Here is a 15,263-nt window from a genome sequence, read left to right on the forward strand (position 1 = left end):
AGTCACTGGTTAATCAGTATTCCTGGCTACCCACATCATGAAGACAAAAGAGTACTCCAAGCAACTCAGAGAAAAGGTTATTGAAAAGTACACAATGAGTTGGGATGGATACAAAAAAAAATTCCAAGGCACTGAACATCCTCCGGAGTACAGTTAAATCCATCAAGAAATGGAAGGAATTATGGCACATTCTTAAATCTGTCTAGATCAGGCCGTCCTCACAAACTGGGTGACAGTGCAATAAGGAGACTAGTGAGACAGGCCACCAAGACACCTATCACTACTCTGAAGGAGTTACAAGCTTCAGCAGCTGAGATGAGAGAGACTCTGCATACAACTGTTGCCTGGGTACTTCGCCAGTCAAAGCTTTATGGGAGAGTGGCAAAGAGAAAGCCACTGTTGTCAAGAGGCATATGGGAGACTCCATGGTCAAGAGGATTAAAGGTCTTTGGTCTGATGAGACCAAAATGGTGCTTTTTGGCCTTGGACAAGATGCTATGTTTGGCAAACACCAAACTGCAAATCACCAAAAAAACACCATCCCCACTGTGAAGCACAGTAGTGGCAGCATCAACTTGTGGGGATGCTTCTCGATAGCCAGCACTGAAGGCTTGTGAAGGTAGAGGCTAAAATGAATGCAGCAATTTTCTGGAGGAAATCTTATTCAGACTGCAAGAGAACTACGGCTTGAGAGAAGAGTGGCCGAGTCAAAGCCCAGACTTCAGTTCAACAGATAATTTATTGCTGGACTTGAAAAGGGTTGTTCAGTCCTGACCCTCATGCCACCTGGAAGAGCTTGAACAATTTTTCAAAGAACAATGGAGTAAAATTGCGGTGTCCACATGTGCAAGCCTGATTGAGACCTATCCACCATGATTCAGTGCTGTGATTGCAGCCAAAATATTCACTTGAAGAGGGTGAATTTTTATGCACTTATTTTACTTTACATATTTTTAATTGAATGACATTAATCTATTCAAATCTATTTCACTTTGACATTAAAAATGGTTATGTAGGTTTTTTTTTTTTTTTTTACACTGTACATAAATTTGCATTATCAGGGACATGTCTAAGTAGACTGATGGGTGGACTGTTGAAGCTGTTTGCCAGTAGGGTTAAGGCCTACCTAACCTCCACCTATTTGACTGTTTCTTAATGGATCAAAGTTAGGTTGAGACAGCATTTCCATTATTGTAACAGTCATCTTTTTTTTCTCACAATGCCTCTACAGAAACCAATGGGTGGCGTCAATGAGACTATTTGTACATGTTTCATAGTCTATCGTAAGGATTGCGAAATCAACAGTTTTTGTCCTTGAGCACAAGTCACAGAGTGGGCATACCCACTTCCTGGACCTCTTGCTTGTTGCTTAGTAACCTTCTGGTGAAAACATGTCACTTGACACTTTATTTTTGCGGAGATTAAACCATTTGGCACACATGGGAGTGATGATGTTCTTTGTCATCTAACTCTCACAACACAAGTTGTCTTTTTCCTGGGAAACTTTAAGCTTGTCAACATTTATGATAAAGATTTGATCATGTTTGCGGCTCACTGGGTTTATTATATCATGATTACAGTCAAAATGCTGTATTTCCCTAACCTTTACCACAGTCCTGTCATTTCTTGGGTGTTAGCCCTTTGTATCTTTCCTACAGAATGTATTTTACCATTAACCATAGAATTAGGAGGTAACCTGTAGAGGATGCAGTATGCTGTATGAGACTGTGTTGAGCCTTTTTGACTTTAATCTTGATGATTTTTTTCTTTCAGTATTTCCACTTGGTGGTAACAGCTTCTGTATAATATTGCACACAGCACACCCTTCTTTTTCTTTAGCGTTGTTAGTGGCCTTCCCCCATCCTTCCTTTTTCATTCTCTTGGCTGGTATATAGGTCGATGTGGGATCATCAGAGTGATGAGTTTGGGCACAGATCTCAACCCTGGCCAGGCTAAATGATTCTAATTAGAAGCTTTTGATCCTCTGTCCCAAGCTGAGAGCACTATTTTCTTGCTGCATCCACTTCTTCCTTCACTTCCTTGCATCCTTAACTTTCTTTGTCTTCTTTGCTTACTTGCACTTCAAGTAAGCCTCCCCCCATCCTCACTATTTACTTCCCATATTGATGTTATGAGCAAAGCACTTTACTTAGGTAAAGTACAGGGAAGTGTTTTCTATGTTGCTGGATGATGTTTTAGTGTTGTTTCGCCCATTATGCTGAATACATGTAAAACAGCTGAAGACTTTGTAAATGCTTTTAACAAGCCTTCATCCTTTGGTTTTGGCGATCATTTGGCTTTCATTTACTTAACTTAAAAGCTGAGTATGTTAGCTTGAGTAATGCGTTATCACATGTCAGCAAAATGTTAAAGTATTGATTCTGATCTAAAGGGCAAAAAAAGCTGTGCCAGATTTTTCAGTTTTGTTCAACTCTTGTGTGGTCTTCACTGACTTAAAGCTGTTATATAAATTTTTAACTTTATCCATGATCAGATGGTTCTTTTTTTCATTGTTTTTATGTTGTTAAGCCTGGAAGACAGTTGATTTAGCCCTCAAATCTCTCCAGACAAAATGGTTTGTCATGTAAATTACTTTTGCTTATTGTATATTGTAATGTTTATTTCAAATGCTTTGTCCTTTTAATCTCTGCAAATAAGAGAAAAATGTGTCTTTGTCAGTTATCCATTGAAATGTTAATGTTGAAAAAGAAAAATAGTGTTACCTAATAAACTTATAAGTAAACAAGAAAAAAATTATCACCATTGTTGAAAAGAATCATGAAAGTAGAAAAATGAAAAAATACATCTTTTAAAAAAGATTTTTTTGATCCATTAGAGTTTAAAACAATGGGTTTCATTGTGGGGTGACTTTACAGTTGAAAAACTCCACAACAACACAAAAGTCACAGACACTGACCATCTATCATAATTGTGTTTTTGTTCTTCTCAGAAATGTCAATGTCATTTGGTTCTTCGTTTTTGTCTCATTCAACTTTTTTTAAGGTTTTGGTGCAGTTTATTTTTATGAAAGTTGCTGCTTTTTGGACTTAAAATCTGTTCTGAGATGTTGTGATAACCAAACAAAAAAACTAAAGGTGAGGATACTCAGAAAGGGACTGCAGAGTGGAGTATGAATCCCCTGGGTCAGTACCCACCTGTGACCTCTGTCACAGGTAGGTTTAAGGGAAGTAAAAGTCAGAGATAGACAAACAAAAGCAGAGAATCTATAAGGAGGGGTTAAACTACATGAACACACAACAGAAGCAAAAAAAAAAAAAAAAAAAAAAAAAAAATGAAGGAGGAAAAAAGAGACAGAAGGAGACAAACAGCAGAGTAGGAAGAGAGAAAAGGCAGTCTGATGAAGAAGATAGAGAGGAAGCTAAAGAAAGAGCAAAAATTGTCCAGGGGAGGATGTAAGGAAAGAGATTTAGGTCATTCTGTGTGACTGGCAGGAACGAGGGAATGAAAAAGTGCGGAAGAAGCTGGGACCAACATGGCAAAGTAGGTAAGAGAGGAAGAAGAGAGAGACCAGGAAGGATTCCTGTGTTTTCTAGTGTCTTGCAGGATGCTAGAGATGATAGGAACATTTCATTTGATTTTATTATTAGTATGTTTTAGACTTTTTCTTCTAATTTCTCTCAAAAATATGCAAACGTAGTTTCAGCAACAAAGCAAACTGAAAAAGCAAAAAGTATTGTGGGCTTCATATGGCCCACAGAATATTTGTATTTGTTTGTAATGTAGGTATTGTATATAAAAGTTGTATGATCTTACAGTGACAGATTAGAGCAGTTTAACAAAAGGAGAACTTTCATGTGTACTATCATGTAAAGTTTATGAATTAATTTTCTTATATTGCCACAGTTTGTTGTTCTAGAATAGCACACTTGGGCTGTTTTATCCATAGCGCAGAGATACGACATCAATTCTTTTAATCAATAATGCAATAATTTAATGTTTGTTATAGTGCTTAGCATGGCAACAAACAAAATGCATTCCTGGCATTCAAGATGACATGCAACTGCTTCACAATGACAGCAAGCCAGAGCTTCATCGACTGAAAGTTTCTCATAAATAGAAGAAGCAGGAGGAAATGGCTGATAACCGGGGATAAAAGGGATTATAAAGAGATATACGAGAATCAGGGATGTAGGGTGTTTGAATGTGCAACCCCTAGCTCTGCCCATTAGTACATGCTCATACGATCCTCTTTGTGTGTTTAAGTGCATTGGAGGTGAAGTGGAAAACCAAAAAATTGAATTTACCCTCATAAATTAATAACATACAGTATGTCTTCTATTTCTTCTTCTTTGGGAGAATCAATTTTCCTGCTGCATTGCAGGTTTATTGAGTCTAAGCTTAATTTGGGGAGGACAGGACAGTGGATGGTGTAGGAACTCAGTGAGAGAGAGCGTGGGAATGACATGTGGGAAAGGAGCCGCAGATCATTTGAACCTGCACTACCTTGCATAAATGGGGCTTCAGTCAAAACTTTTTTTCTCTCAACTTTTAGCTTGCAGCAGTAGTGACTTAAACACATGTTTTTTTCCAGCTGTAAGATCCCAGATGATGGCTGGTTACCTGCCAAAGTGTCTGGCAGTGCAGACAGATTTACTAGCCAGCAACATTTATGCAGCAATTGGCTGGCAGGAAGTGTTTCCTCTGAACATTCATGATTGTGATCTGACATTAGAAATCAAAGGGATTCTAATGTTTGTCAGCAACTTAAACAGCTGTTTTATTTAAAACAGCTGGACATTAAATACCTGTTTAATTTAAAACACCATGGTTAAAGACAAAATTATAATCATCACCCAGCCGCCTCCTAACCATCATACGTATCACTTGTTGAAAATCTTTGCTCTGTAAAATATAAAGGGCATTCTGCAGCATGGAGTCAATACTTCATTTGGACCTTACCCTGTGGCAGTGCTTACAAACATAGATAATGACTTCATAAAAGCCAGTCTTTATGCTGGTGGTAACATTTGATTTTATTGTTCATAGAGAGCCATCCTTTTAATTTGAGTATACTTCATAACCACCTTGAAATCCTCAAGAGAGTTGTAAGCAGAACTTTACCAGTCTGACCACATCTTAAAATATGTTTATTCTTTACAAACTGCTTACCATTTTGGAATATGATCTGGATTCTGATATTAACACTTTGAATGTTCAAAATGAAAGGGATCATTACCTACAAATACCAAACAACATCTTATGTTGCAGTTCAATCACTGTTAAGTCTACCACAGTCCACTGGGGCTCCTGCTTTGTTTTGTGCACATTTATAATGCAGAAAAATAGTAGACAAAATGTAAATTAAACCCACTTTTAGTTTACCTTGCAAAGCAGATGGATATGCCCATTTCGTTATTTTTCACTGGCGCATCCATCTTGCAAAGCTCCCGTCTGAACCGTTTGGGCCAGGTTAGAAAGTGACAGGACCAATCAGCGATGAGGAGCAGTGCTTTCAGGTGCGGCGGAGTTGTGACGTATGCGAGCAGCAACAAGAGGCCAGTGCAATTATGGCGGAAGAGTTTAGCATGGATGCTGCTAAAGTGCCATTTTTATCAGAACAAGATGACATTTCTTCCTTAAATGAAGAACTGAGAACAACAGTGAGTTGTTTTCTTTTCAAAAACGACAAAAGTGTAGTGACATGTCTACAGTCGCCATTGTTCGCGTTATTCCTTGGTAGCTGCGCACGCGCACCTTGCTAGCAGCTACGTCACCTGTTTTGTCGCTCTGATTGGCCCGTAAAGATGTGACAGACAGAATGTTCATCCAGTCACACTCCAAGTTTCTTTCAAATCCTCTGCCCTTTCCCAAACGTTTAGTTTTGAAGGTTTTCCAGATTTGACGTGTCAGGTTAACTTTGAATAGTTTCACAACAGATTAAAAAAACTGATAAGGGAGGAAAAAAGACCCAGGGTAGCAGCAAAGTTTGGAAGCAGCATGACATCCTTTATTCTCTGTATGTATCTAATAAAAAACCTTTCAGACTGCTGTTTTTGTATACTCAGGTTATTAAAAGTTTAATAAGTTTTGAACCATAAATTGCATCTTCTTACTGTTTTTCCCTCTAGAGGATAGCTATTGTGCCATTCTATTGATGCTATCCATGCCTTTGTAGCCCGCATTGAACCTTTTCTAGCCAGCCTGGAATGCGGGTTACTTTTTAGTGTGTTTGAAGATTTAGTCTACTCCTGTAGAGCTGATATTGAACATCTTTTTATCCATTTTTTTAAAATCCATTTTACATCATTTATTGCTTGAAATGCTAACTGCCATATTTTTACAGAATACTTTGTGAGGGGCTGTCAAACAATGGCAGGCTGCTCCGTCATCATGTCATGCTGTGTCAAACTGTGAGAGAGAAAGAGAGATAGAGAGCCTGTGATGTGGCTCTCAGTGTCATTATTTTTAGATTTAGCAGTAAAACTCACAATCATTAGCAGGTAAAACAACTTCATTTCTCACAGAGAGGCTGACATTACCATTCTGCCATGGTCTGAGTTCACTGTAGGGCAAAAACAATGTGCTAGTTTCTCACAGCACAGCCGGTCCAGAAAATTTACACTATTGTTGGATCTGTACACGGTATCGGCCAATATCCAACACTCTGCTAGAAAAGAAAAAATAGTATTAGAACATAAGGACATATAATATTTCTACAACAACTTTGAGATCATACCCTTCAGAAAAAAAGTTGTTATTAAAAGAAATGACCAGATAAACTTGGAATTTTCCAAGCCTGATAAACTACAAATACAGTAAAGTGAAATATGTTTACAAAAAAAATTATAACCCGTCATTTCCATTTAGAGATCATGATATGAATGTGTGTATGCCTGTGTGTGTGTGTTTGTGTGAGTGTGTGCACGAGTATCCAGGGCAGCTCTAGATAGCAGTGTTAAATTAGACCATGATAATAAGCTGTGGGACTTGATTTGCTCTCTGAGGATTGGAGGAAGACTTCATCAGTCTGTCTATATCTCTGACCTGACACACAGATACACACACATTTGTACACATACACTTAAGAGCGTACTTACACATGTTTTTATTCCGTACCATTTCAAACATCATATGAGCTTGTAAACCTGTGTTAGCAAACACACACACTAACACACATACATGAAAGTGAACTTCATCACTGATTCTAAACAGAGCTGTACTGTGCAAAAGATGCTTACACAGAAATATGATGTACAGATTGCTGGGGTAAGGTAGCAGCACTGAGGTGTAATTACTTAAATTGAAGAAAGAAGCTGTTTTTTAATCATCTCTAAAGGTACTAGTATTTTACTTCTCTCACACTTCAGCTTCATGTAATGTGAGAATTGTTTGGCTCAATTGCATCAGGTGGGATGATTTACAAAGCATTTGTCAGTCAGTGTCAAACACTTATTTGAAACACTGCAGGAGCATTAATTTGAAGGGTGCAGCATTAAATCTATGTGATGGATTTGAGTAACCTGACATGCCAGTTCACATATCCATTGCATTGGATAGGTCTCACATCTATTTGGTGTCTGCTCTTTGAAAGTGTTTGGGAAAGGTGGAGGGTGATTGGATGAACATTATGTCTGTCTCATTTATTATGGGCCTATCAGAGTGACGAAGCATATAACATGGTGAGCATCTGCAGCTCAAGCGTTAACTAGCCACATAGCTGCTATGATTGCCGAAGCCGGTCAGGGGAGGACAAAAAAGATTTCAGTGTAGTTCTTCGCTCTTCTGATGATGAATTAATGTGGTCCAGTTCTGATGAAAGCTTCTACTATACTTTACATCTAAGCTAATCGCTAAACTGGTGACAGCCATTGCTACCATCTTGCAGTACAACTAAACCCTACTGCCGAACTAAAAAGAGGGCCCAACGTAAAATACTGTAGTTGAGTAACAAGTTTCACAGCTTTTTAGAGTTGCAGGGCCCAACTTAATACTTCATGTTGTTGCATTGAAAAAACACGCTCATAGATAAAAATCTTGAGTTGGCAGAAAAAATATCTATTTTAGTTGGCTCAACCAAAGTAGTTGTGCTAATTATTTTAGTTGAACCCCCAGAAAATGTTAGCTCAACTTAAATATTTATGTTCACTTGGTATTTCTTACATAATTCAAGAAAGTCAATCTCAGGTGTTCTATTAACTAGTAAAGTTATAAAAAATGCTCCCAATAAGTCAACATTTGTTCACTCAACATAAATCAAGGTCAAATGACTCTGATTGGTCCAATCCATCTCAGACCAGGCACAATCATTTTATATAGAAGATGGATGTGCCTGATATCTGACATGGAATATGGCCATCAGATTTGGATGTTAGGACTCCAAGCTTCAGAGAGTTGTTCATTTTTTAGCACTAAGCTTTAAGGCTGTGAATATCAAAAAGTTCAAACAAAACAGAAAATTATTCCTTTATTGTGGCAAAACCCTCAGAAAGTTAGCAACTGAATCTGCTTTTTAAATTTCAAATGTATGTATTATTTTCATCAGATGTTTCTCCTTCCTCCTCCTGTCTATTTAAAAATGCTTAGTTTTCATTCCTCTTTACTTCTTTCATCCTGATTCATATTAAGATATCGCCACATTGCAGACATGGATCCAGCCTTGACTTCATAATCAGGCTTGGTATTGGCACTAATACCTGATTACTGATATTAATAATTATGATAGAAATAAAAATAGCTTAATTTTCACAGCACTTTTGAAATGCAGTTTAATCGTATAAACAAAAAAAAAAATGCAAAGTGACAAGTAATAAAGAAAATACATATGTCCTAAAAAATAAAGAACCCAAACATCAAAAACACAATTAAAAATCACAAAAGCCAGCCAATAAAGTGGTTTCTAAGAGGAAACTTAAAAGAGGACCCTGAGTATCCTCTGACAGGAATTTTCTGTGCTGTCGGGCCAAAAATGCTAAGACTAAATCCCTATAAATGCCCAACTGAGTGAAGAGCACCACGGCTTTGCTAGAAGATCCAAAGCAGCTTTCAGTCTCTCAAGGACTCTGTAAATAACAATATTAGTGTGAGGAAAGTCCATTCATATGATCAAAAAGAGCTTAAGAAATATAGATAAGAAATGCATACATAAATGAGCTTTTCTAAACGAAAGCAAAAGCCCATTTTTTCTGAACTGATCAAGGACACCAGCACCTTTTCCAATATGTGATAATCAAATAAACAGTCAAGAAACCTTTCATACATCAGGTACACCACAAAGGAGGGAGGAAATCTCCTGAATCTCTTCCCAAAATGCTGACTTTGTCATTAGAATGACTCATATACAGCAGAACATGCTTTGTTTGGTAGCTTACTAACTTCTGCTGTCAAGAACGCCAGCAAAGACTAACTGCTCATTGATTTTCGACACACGAATCAGGGTTGAATTTCACACTGGCTGTGTTTTTATTTTGAGTTCATGCTTGAACATAAAAATGGTAGTCTGTTAAAAATGGCAATATTTTACCTTCAACATATATTACAAAGGTCCAAGACACCAACGTCTAAACCAGGGCAATCACAGAAAAAGTGGGACGTCCTTAAACATGAATATAAAAATGCTCTTTTGTACAATGTATTGCACAGTATTTTATTGGCTGCTTCTTTCCAACACTGTTTGATTTCCTTCAGTGTTTGAGAAAGTTGCTTTTTAATAGGATATCTCAAATATATGTATTATTTGGATCTGCAAGAAACAACTTTGAGCTCTGCAAAATATAGAATTGATTTGTCAGATTTAAGTTTTTATTGTTTGTCTGTTTTATAACTTGGTGTGGCAGATCTTCAATCACATCTACTGTATTCATTACAATGCAGCTCAAATAATGAATACATCTCTCTATCTCTCCTTTGTTCATGTAAATGCTTATATTCTGTCTACATGCTTTGTATTTTTCCTCTTTTAACCCTCTGCCATAAATAAGAGTGCACCAGTCAGGACATGTGCACTGAATTAACAGTGCTCCTTGACTTTTCTCTGTGTTTTATTGGCGCCCCCTATCTGCAGTCTATTGGCTTGATCACTAGTTTCTACTGCAATGCCCCCCCCCCCACCAACAGTCATATCAACACCAAATACTAATGACAAAGACCAAAGCCAGAGAGAAAAATGTTTGTGGAAGATAAGTATGTTTCCTGTGATGTTTCAGTAAAAAGAGATTTTCTGTATTGCAGTAACACTTTTCTTCCCCTCTTTGTTTCTCTGTTTGCAGTATGTGGCATTTGGGTCACTCTTCTTCATCCTCCTCTCCATCTCCACTTTCTGCTTGGAGACTCATGAAGCCTTTAACACCATCTACAACAAAACGGAGACAGTCATCATCGGAAACACGACACATGATGAGGTACAGTGAAGCTTTAGTGACTTGAATTATAGACACAAGGTTGTATATTCCTTTTCCTCAGAGCTGCAGTGGCAAATATCTTCCTGACTTGTTGTCTGCACTCTGCTTGCCTGACTCTGGCAAGCATACATTCCTGCTGAAAACCCTAAAGAATGTGCAGTTTTGTCATAAAAAAATGTGAAAGTATAATTATAATGTTATTGTCTCATAGAATCTGTTTACTATTATCAATATTAGTATTGCTAGTATGATTAGAATTAGTATTAGTTTCATTATTATCATTATACTTGGACAATGGGACTTGACTTAATTCTGACTTAATTTCATGCTTCTTTGCAGAAAAAAAGCTCATCCTCTGTGAAAACATTCTAAGTAGCTCTGTTAGCTGCCAAACTATGATGATAACAAGCTTCATAACTATGGTAGCAATACAGCTAACTAAGCTAAAGCTAAGCTCACAAAGCAGCTATGTATGCTAGGTATCTACATGATCTGCACAGTTAAGTTAGCTTTAACTATGTTTGCTAGAACTCATGTTGCTAGAGCTAACTTAGCTATGGATAATGGAGCTAAGGAGCTAAAATAGCTAATGTAGCTAAAGCTGAAATCACACAGCAGCTATGTAAGCCACATAGGTATGTTATCTATATAGCTTTAGCTAGGTTTGCTAAAGCTCAGATTGCTAAAGTGAACTTAGCTTCATTGTCTTATGTCATAACTTTAATTACGTAGGTAGCGTAGCTATTTTAGCTTAAAGCTAACAAAGCTAAAGCAAGCCCGGCTCAGCCATAATTAAATCCTGGAGTAGACCCCTGACTTTTTTTTTTTTTTTTTTTTTTTTTTTTAACTGATTTATTTATGAATTGTTTTTTGGTCTGTTATTTTTGCAATGTGGTTATTTCCTCATTGTAGCTGCCAGACTTTGTAAATGCATAAAGCTGAATTAAAACTGAAAATTCTTTGTACTAGTAAATTACAACACTTGGTGTCTCAGATGAATAATCTGTGAGAGTGGCTGTCAGTAATGTGGGCTCTGCAGCCAGCCCGTCTCAGTTAGTTTGAAACAGATAGTGCCATAAGTTAACTATGGTAGACTCTTTTTCTCTCAACAAACATAACATTTAGTCTTGTAAGCTATTGGACAGCATTCCTTCAAACTTTTCCTAAGTTAAAATAACTGCAAAACAAACAGATTTCTGTTGAAGTGAGAAAAAAGAAAGTCAATATTCCTCAGAGACCCAGCCAATATGTTGGTGTGTTTTCCTTTTCCTTGGGATTCTGAGATCAGGAGAACCCTAAAAAAAATAAAATGAAACAACTCTGAAGAAAAAGTAATTTCTGAAAACAGAGATGTCTTCATAGTGTTACAGTTTAATTTGTTCAAATAGACAAACTGCAGGAACAGTAATAATCCATTGATCTGTGTGAATCCATCATTAGTGCTAGGTATTCTCAATATTACTCATACACTCTATTCAAAGAGTCAATACAAATAGCAAAACAATTCTTATCATCAGATCCCATTGTGACTTCTTTAGATAGCATGTTTTATAACCATATCACTTTTTTTACTAGCATTGAAGCACCAGAACACTGACTGACAGTGATCAGTATATAATTAAGTAATATGAACAGGCTAATGTAAGTTAAATGAGCCCCTGCCCATGTTCCATTTTATTTTCACACTAGTGAATTTGTGTATAGTACTTTTGCCACTACTAGGACTGTGGATATGAGGGTTCTGGTTCTGAAAGAATAAGCTGTAGAAACTCAAAATGATACCAATTATTCTTTGCTCCTGTGGATATATAATTAAGTAAATGTTTTTAAAATATGTCTCAAGGTCTCATACTATCAGCCTACCTGTTTTTTTCTTCCACCCTACAGATCGTGTATGAGGTGGTCACTGATGGCTGGCTGACATATGTGGAAGGTGTCTGTGTCATTTGGTTCACCATTGAGGTGATGCTGCGTGTCATCTTCTGCCCTGACAAGGCAGAGTTCTTCCGCAGCACCCTTAACATCATTGACTTTGTGGCCATTGTGCCCTTTTACCTGGAGGTGGCGCTGAGTGGCCTCTCCTCCAAAACAGCCAAAGACGTGCTGAGCTTCCTGCGTGTGGTACGCTTTGTTCGTATCCTGCGTATATTCAAGCTAACCCGCCATTTTGTTGGCTTAAGGGTTCTTGGTCACACTCTGCGGGCGAGCACCAACGAGTTCTTGCTGCTCATCATCTTCTTGGCGCTGGGCGTCCTCATCTTTGCTACCATGATCTATTACGCTGAACGCATCGCTGCTGACCCTGATGATCCAACAGCTGCAGCCCACACAAACTTCAAGAACATCCCCATCGGCTTCTGGTGGGCTGTGGTGACCATGACAACGCTGGGCTATGGAGACATGTACCCCGAGACGTGGTCTGGAATGTTGGTAGGTGCCCTCTGCGCCTTAGCTGGTGTGCTAACCATCGCCATGCCTGTGCCTGTCATCGTGAACAACTTCGGCATGTACTACTCCCTGGCCATGGCTAAGCAGAAGCTTCCCAAGAAGAGGAACAAGCACATCCCCAGAGCGCCACAGCCAGGCAGTCCCAACTACTGCAAGCCAGATGCCCTTGCCATGGCAACTGCATCGCCGCACAGGCTAATGGGCAATGTGATTGGGCCCAGCATGGTGGGCTCTGGTAGCATTATGGGTACTGGAGACTGTCCATTGGCACAGGAGGAGATCATCGAGATTAACAGAGCAGGTAAGAGAAAAAGCATACTGATTAATGCCTCACCCTTGTGAGAGCTTGTGCATGCTTTCCCAGTTAGCATAATGATCAGTAATTAGCATGATTAGCAACATAAATATTAAACAATCATGCATTGGGTCCCAGAGGTTAGAAATGCTCAAGTAGTTACATGCTGTGTAGCTACATAAAAGATATAAAATGTATAACTGTAACTATAACAAAATTATCAGCAATAAATGACAGCTTAGTTTTAATCAAATTAATGTCCATAATTTTAACTCTTGAATTGATTTAAAAAGCCCTTGAATTAAAAAAAAAAAAAACATCTAATCATAAATTAAGTCTCCCTGAATTTTAACCTGAAAGTCCTAAAGGTTGTTGGCCTCAGATGTGTTGGAACAGTGTTGTGGATGATCCATTCTGGACCATTTTTTCTGTCATACTGAGGCACGGATGTGTTTTTCCACAGGATTTGACCTGGTTTTAAGACATTTTCTGTCATTAAACATGTGCCAACTTTTCTTCTGTACTTTACTACTTATAAAAATTCCAGATACTTAAGTTAATCACTAGAGTGACCATAGCAAATATGATTATATAGAATTGTATAACTATTTCATCAAACTGATGACCAGAGGTCAGATTTCAAGCAGTGAAATGTTGTGAGAAGTGTATCTAACTGTTTTGATGCTGTAAATAACTTGCTGATGTCCTCATTCCTTCTTGAGGGGCTGCACTTAAAAAAAGATTTTAATATACATGAGACAAGAAAGCTTATCACTTTCTCTGGACAAATCCATCTTTTTTTCTCACAAAGCCAGATGCTGTACTGCCAAGGCTGACATGTTAAGATAATCCTGGGTTGTGTCTATATAGATACACAGTATTTTCTGCCTGTCTGAACATTCATCCAGGCCATCTCATCTTGTCTTTGCTCTGCTGCTGACATGTCAATCATCTACACGGAGTCAAGTATGGTGAATGATTGTGTTTGTATGTGCAGTTGCTTTCTGCTTGTGGGGGAGTTGCTTGCCTTTTGCAGACTTGGAATAATTGATTTAAAAAAATATTCTTTAGTTAGCTTTGCCAGTATAGTATTTGATGGGAACCTTACATATGATACCGATGCCTTTATCAGCAGGCCAAACACAGATATGGCAGCCAGTTTAGAGATACACATTTTCCAATTAAAAATGTGACACCAATATTAAAGAGTTTCTCAGACATTTTCTTAAAGAAAAAAAAAAACTTGTGCGCCAGACTATAATCAGAGCATTGTAAATGTAATGCAGATTTAAAAATAGGGTGAGTATCGAAATCCAATACCAACACAGTACTTGTACCAACACGTTAGCAGCATATTTTTCATTTTTCTTATGTTTTGGTCTGATTCTCTAGTTGAAAATACATCATATTTATTCTCATTAATCTACACTTATTACCCCATCATGACAAAATGAAAACAGAATTGTATGATTTTTTTTTTTCAAATTTGTTAAAAATGAAAAATTAAACCATCACATTTACTCAAGTTTTCAGACACTTTACACAAACACTCAAATTTAAGTCAAATTCCTCCCATTTCTCTCACTCTTTGCAGAGATGTTTTTACACTTTCACTGGAGTCACCTGTGGTAAATTAAGTTGATTGGATATGATTTGGAAAGGCACACACCGCTCTATAAAATGCCTCACAGCAGGTCATGCATATTAGAGCAAAAACTAAGCCATGGTGTCAAAGGAACTAACTGCAGAGCTCAGAGACAGGATTGTTGCAAAGCACAGCTCTAGGAAAGGCTACAAAACAATCCTGCTGCACTAAAGGATCACAAGGGCACAGTGGCAAATGGAAGCTCTGGCACAACCAGGACTCTTCGAAGCTGGTCGCCTGGCAAAACTGAGCAATCGGGGGAGAAGGGCCTTAGTAAGAGTGGTGACCAAGAACGTAATGGTCACTTATACTGGGCTCCAGAGATCCTGTGTGGAGATGGGGCAGAGTTCTAGAAGAAGAACCATCAGTGCAGCACTCTGGGCTTATGGCAGATCGGTGAGACAAAAGCTTCTCTTCAGTGCAAAACACATGAAAGCCCACTTGGCTTTTACATGGCGTTTTCTTGTAAAGGGTCTGAATACTGATGTAATTGACATATTTTAACTTTTCAGTTTTA

General features: G+C 38.0%; 1 protein-coding gene across 1 annotated transcript in view; it reads left to right on the forward strand.

The window, feature by feature from the left end:
* The window catches only part of LOC121503622 (potassium voltage-gated channel subfamily C member 1-like), a 73,807-nt gene that overhangs the window by 33,927 nt on the left and 24,617 nt on the right, over nucleotides 1-15,263 (forward strand). Inside the window, exons 3-4 of the mRNA XM_041778113.1 lie at nucleotides 10,227-10,358; nucleotides 12,246-13,107. Coding sequence (XP_041634047.1) covers nucleotides 10,227-10,358; nucleotides 12,246-13,107 — 994 coding nt within the window. The remainder of the gene's footprint in view (nucleotides 1-10,226; nucleotides 10,359-12,245; nucleotides 13,108-15,263) is intronic.

Source organism: Cheilinus undulatus, linkage group 21 (assembly GCF_018320785.1).
Source record: "Cheilinus undulatus linkage group 21, ASM1832078v1, whole genome shotgun sequence".
Lineage (NCBI taxonomy): Eukaryota > Metazoa > Chordata > Actinopteri > Labriformes > Labridae > Cheilinus > Cheilinus undulatus.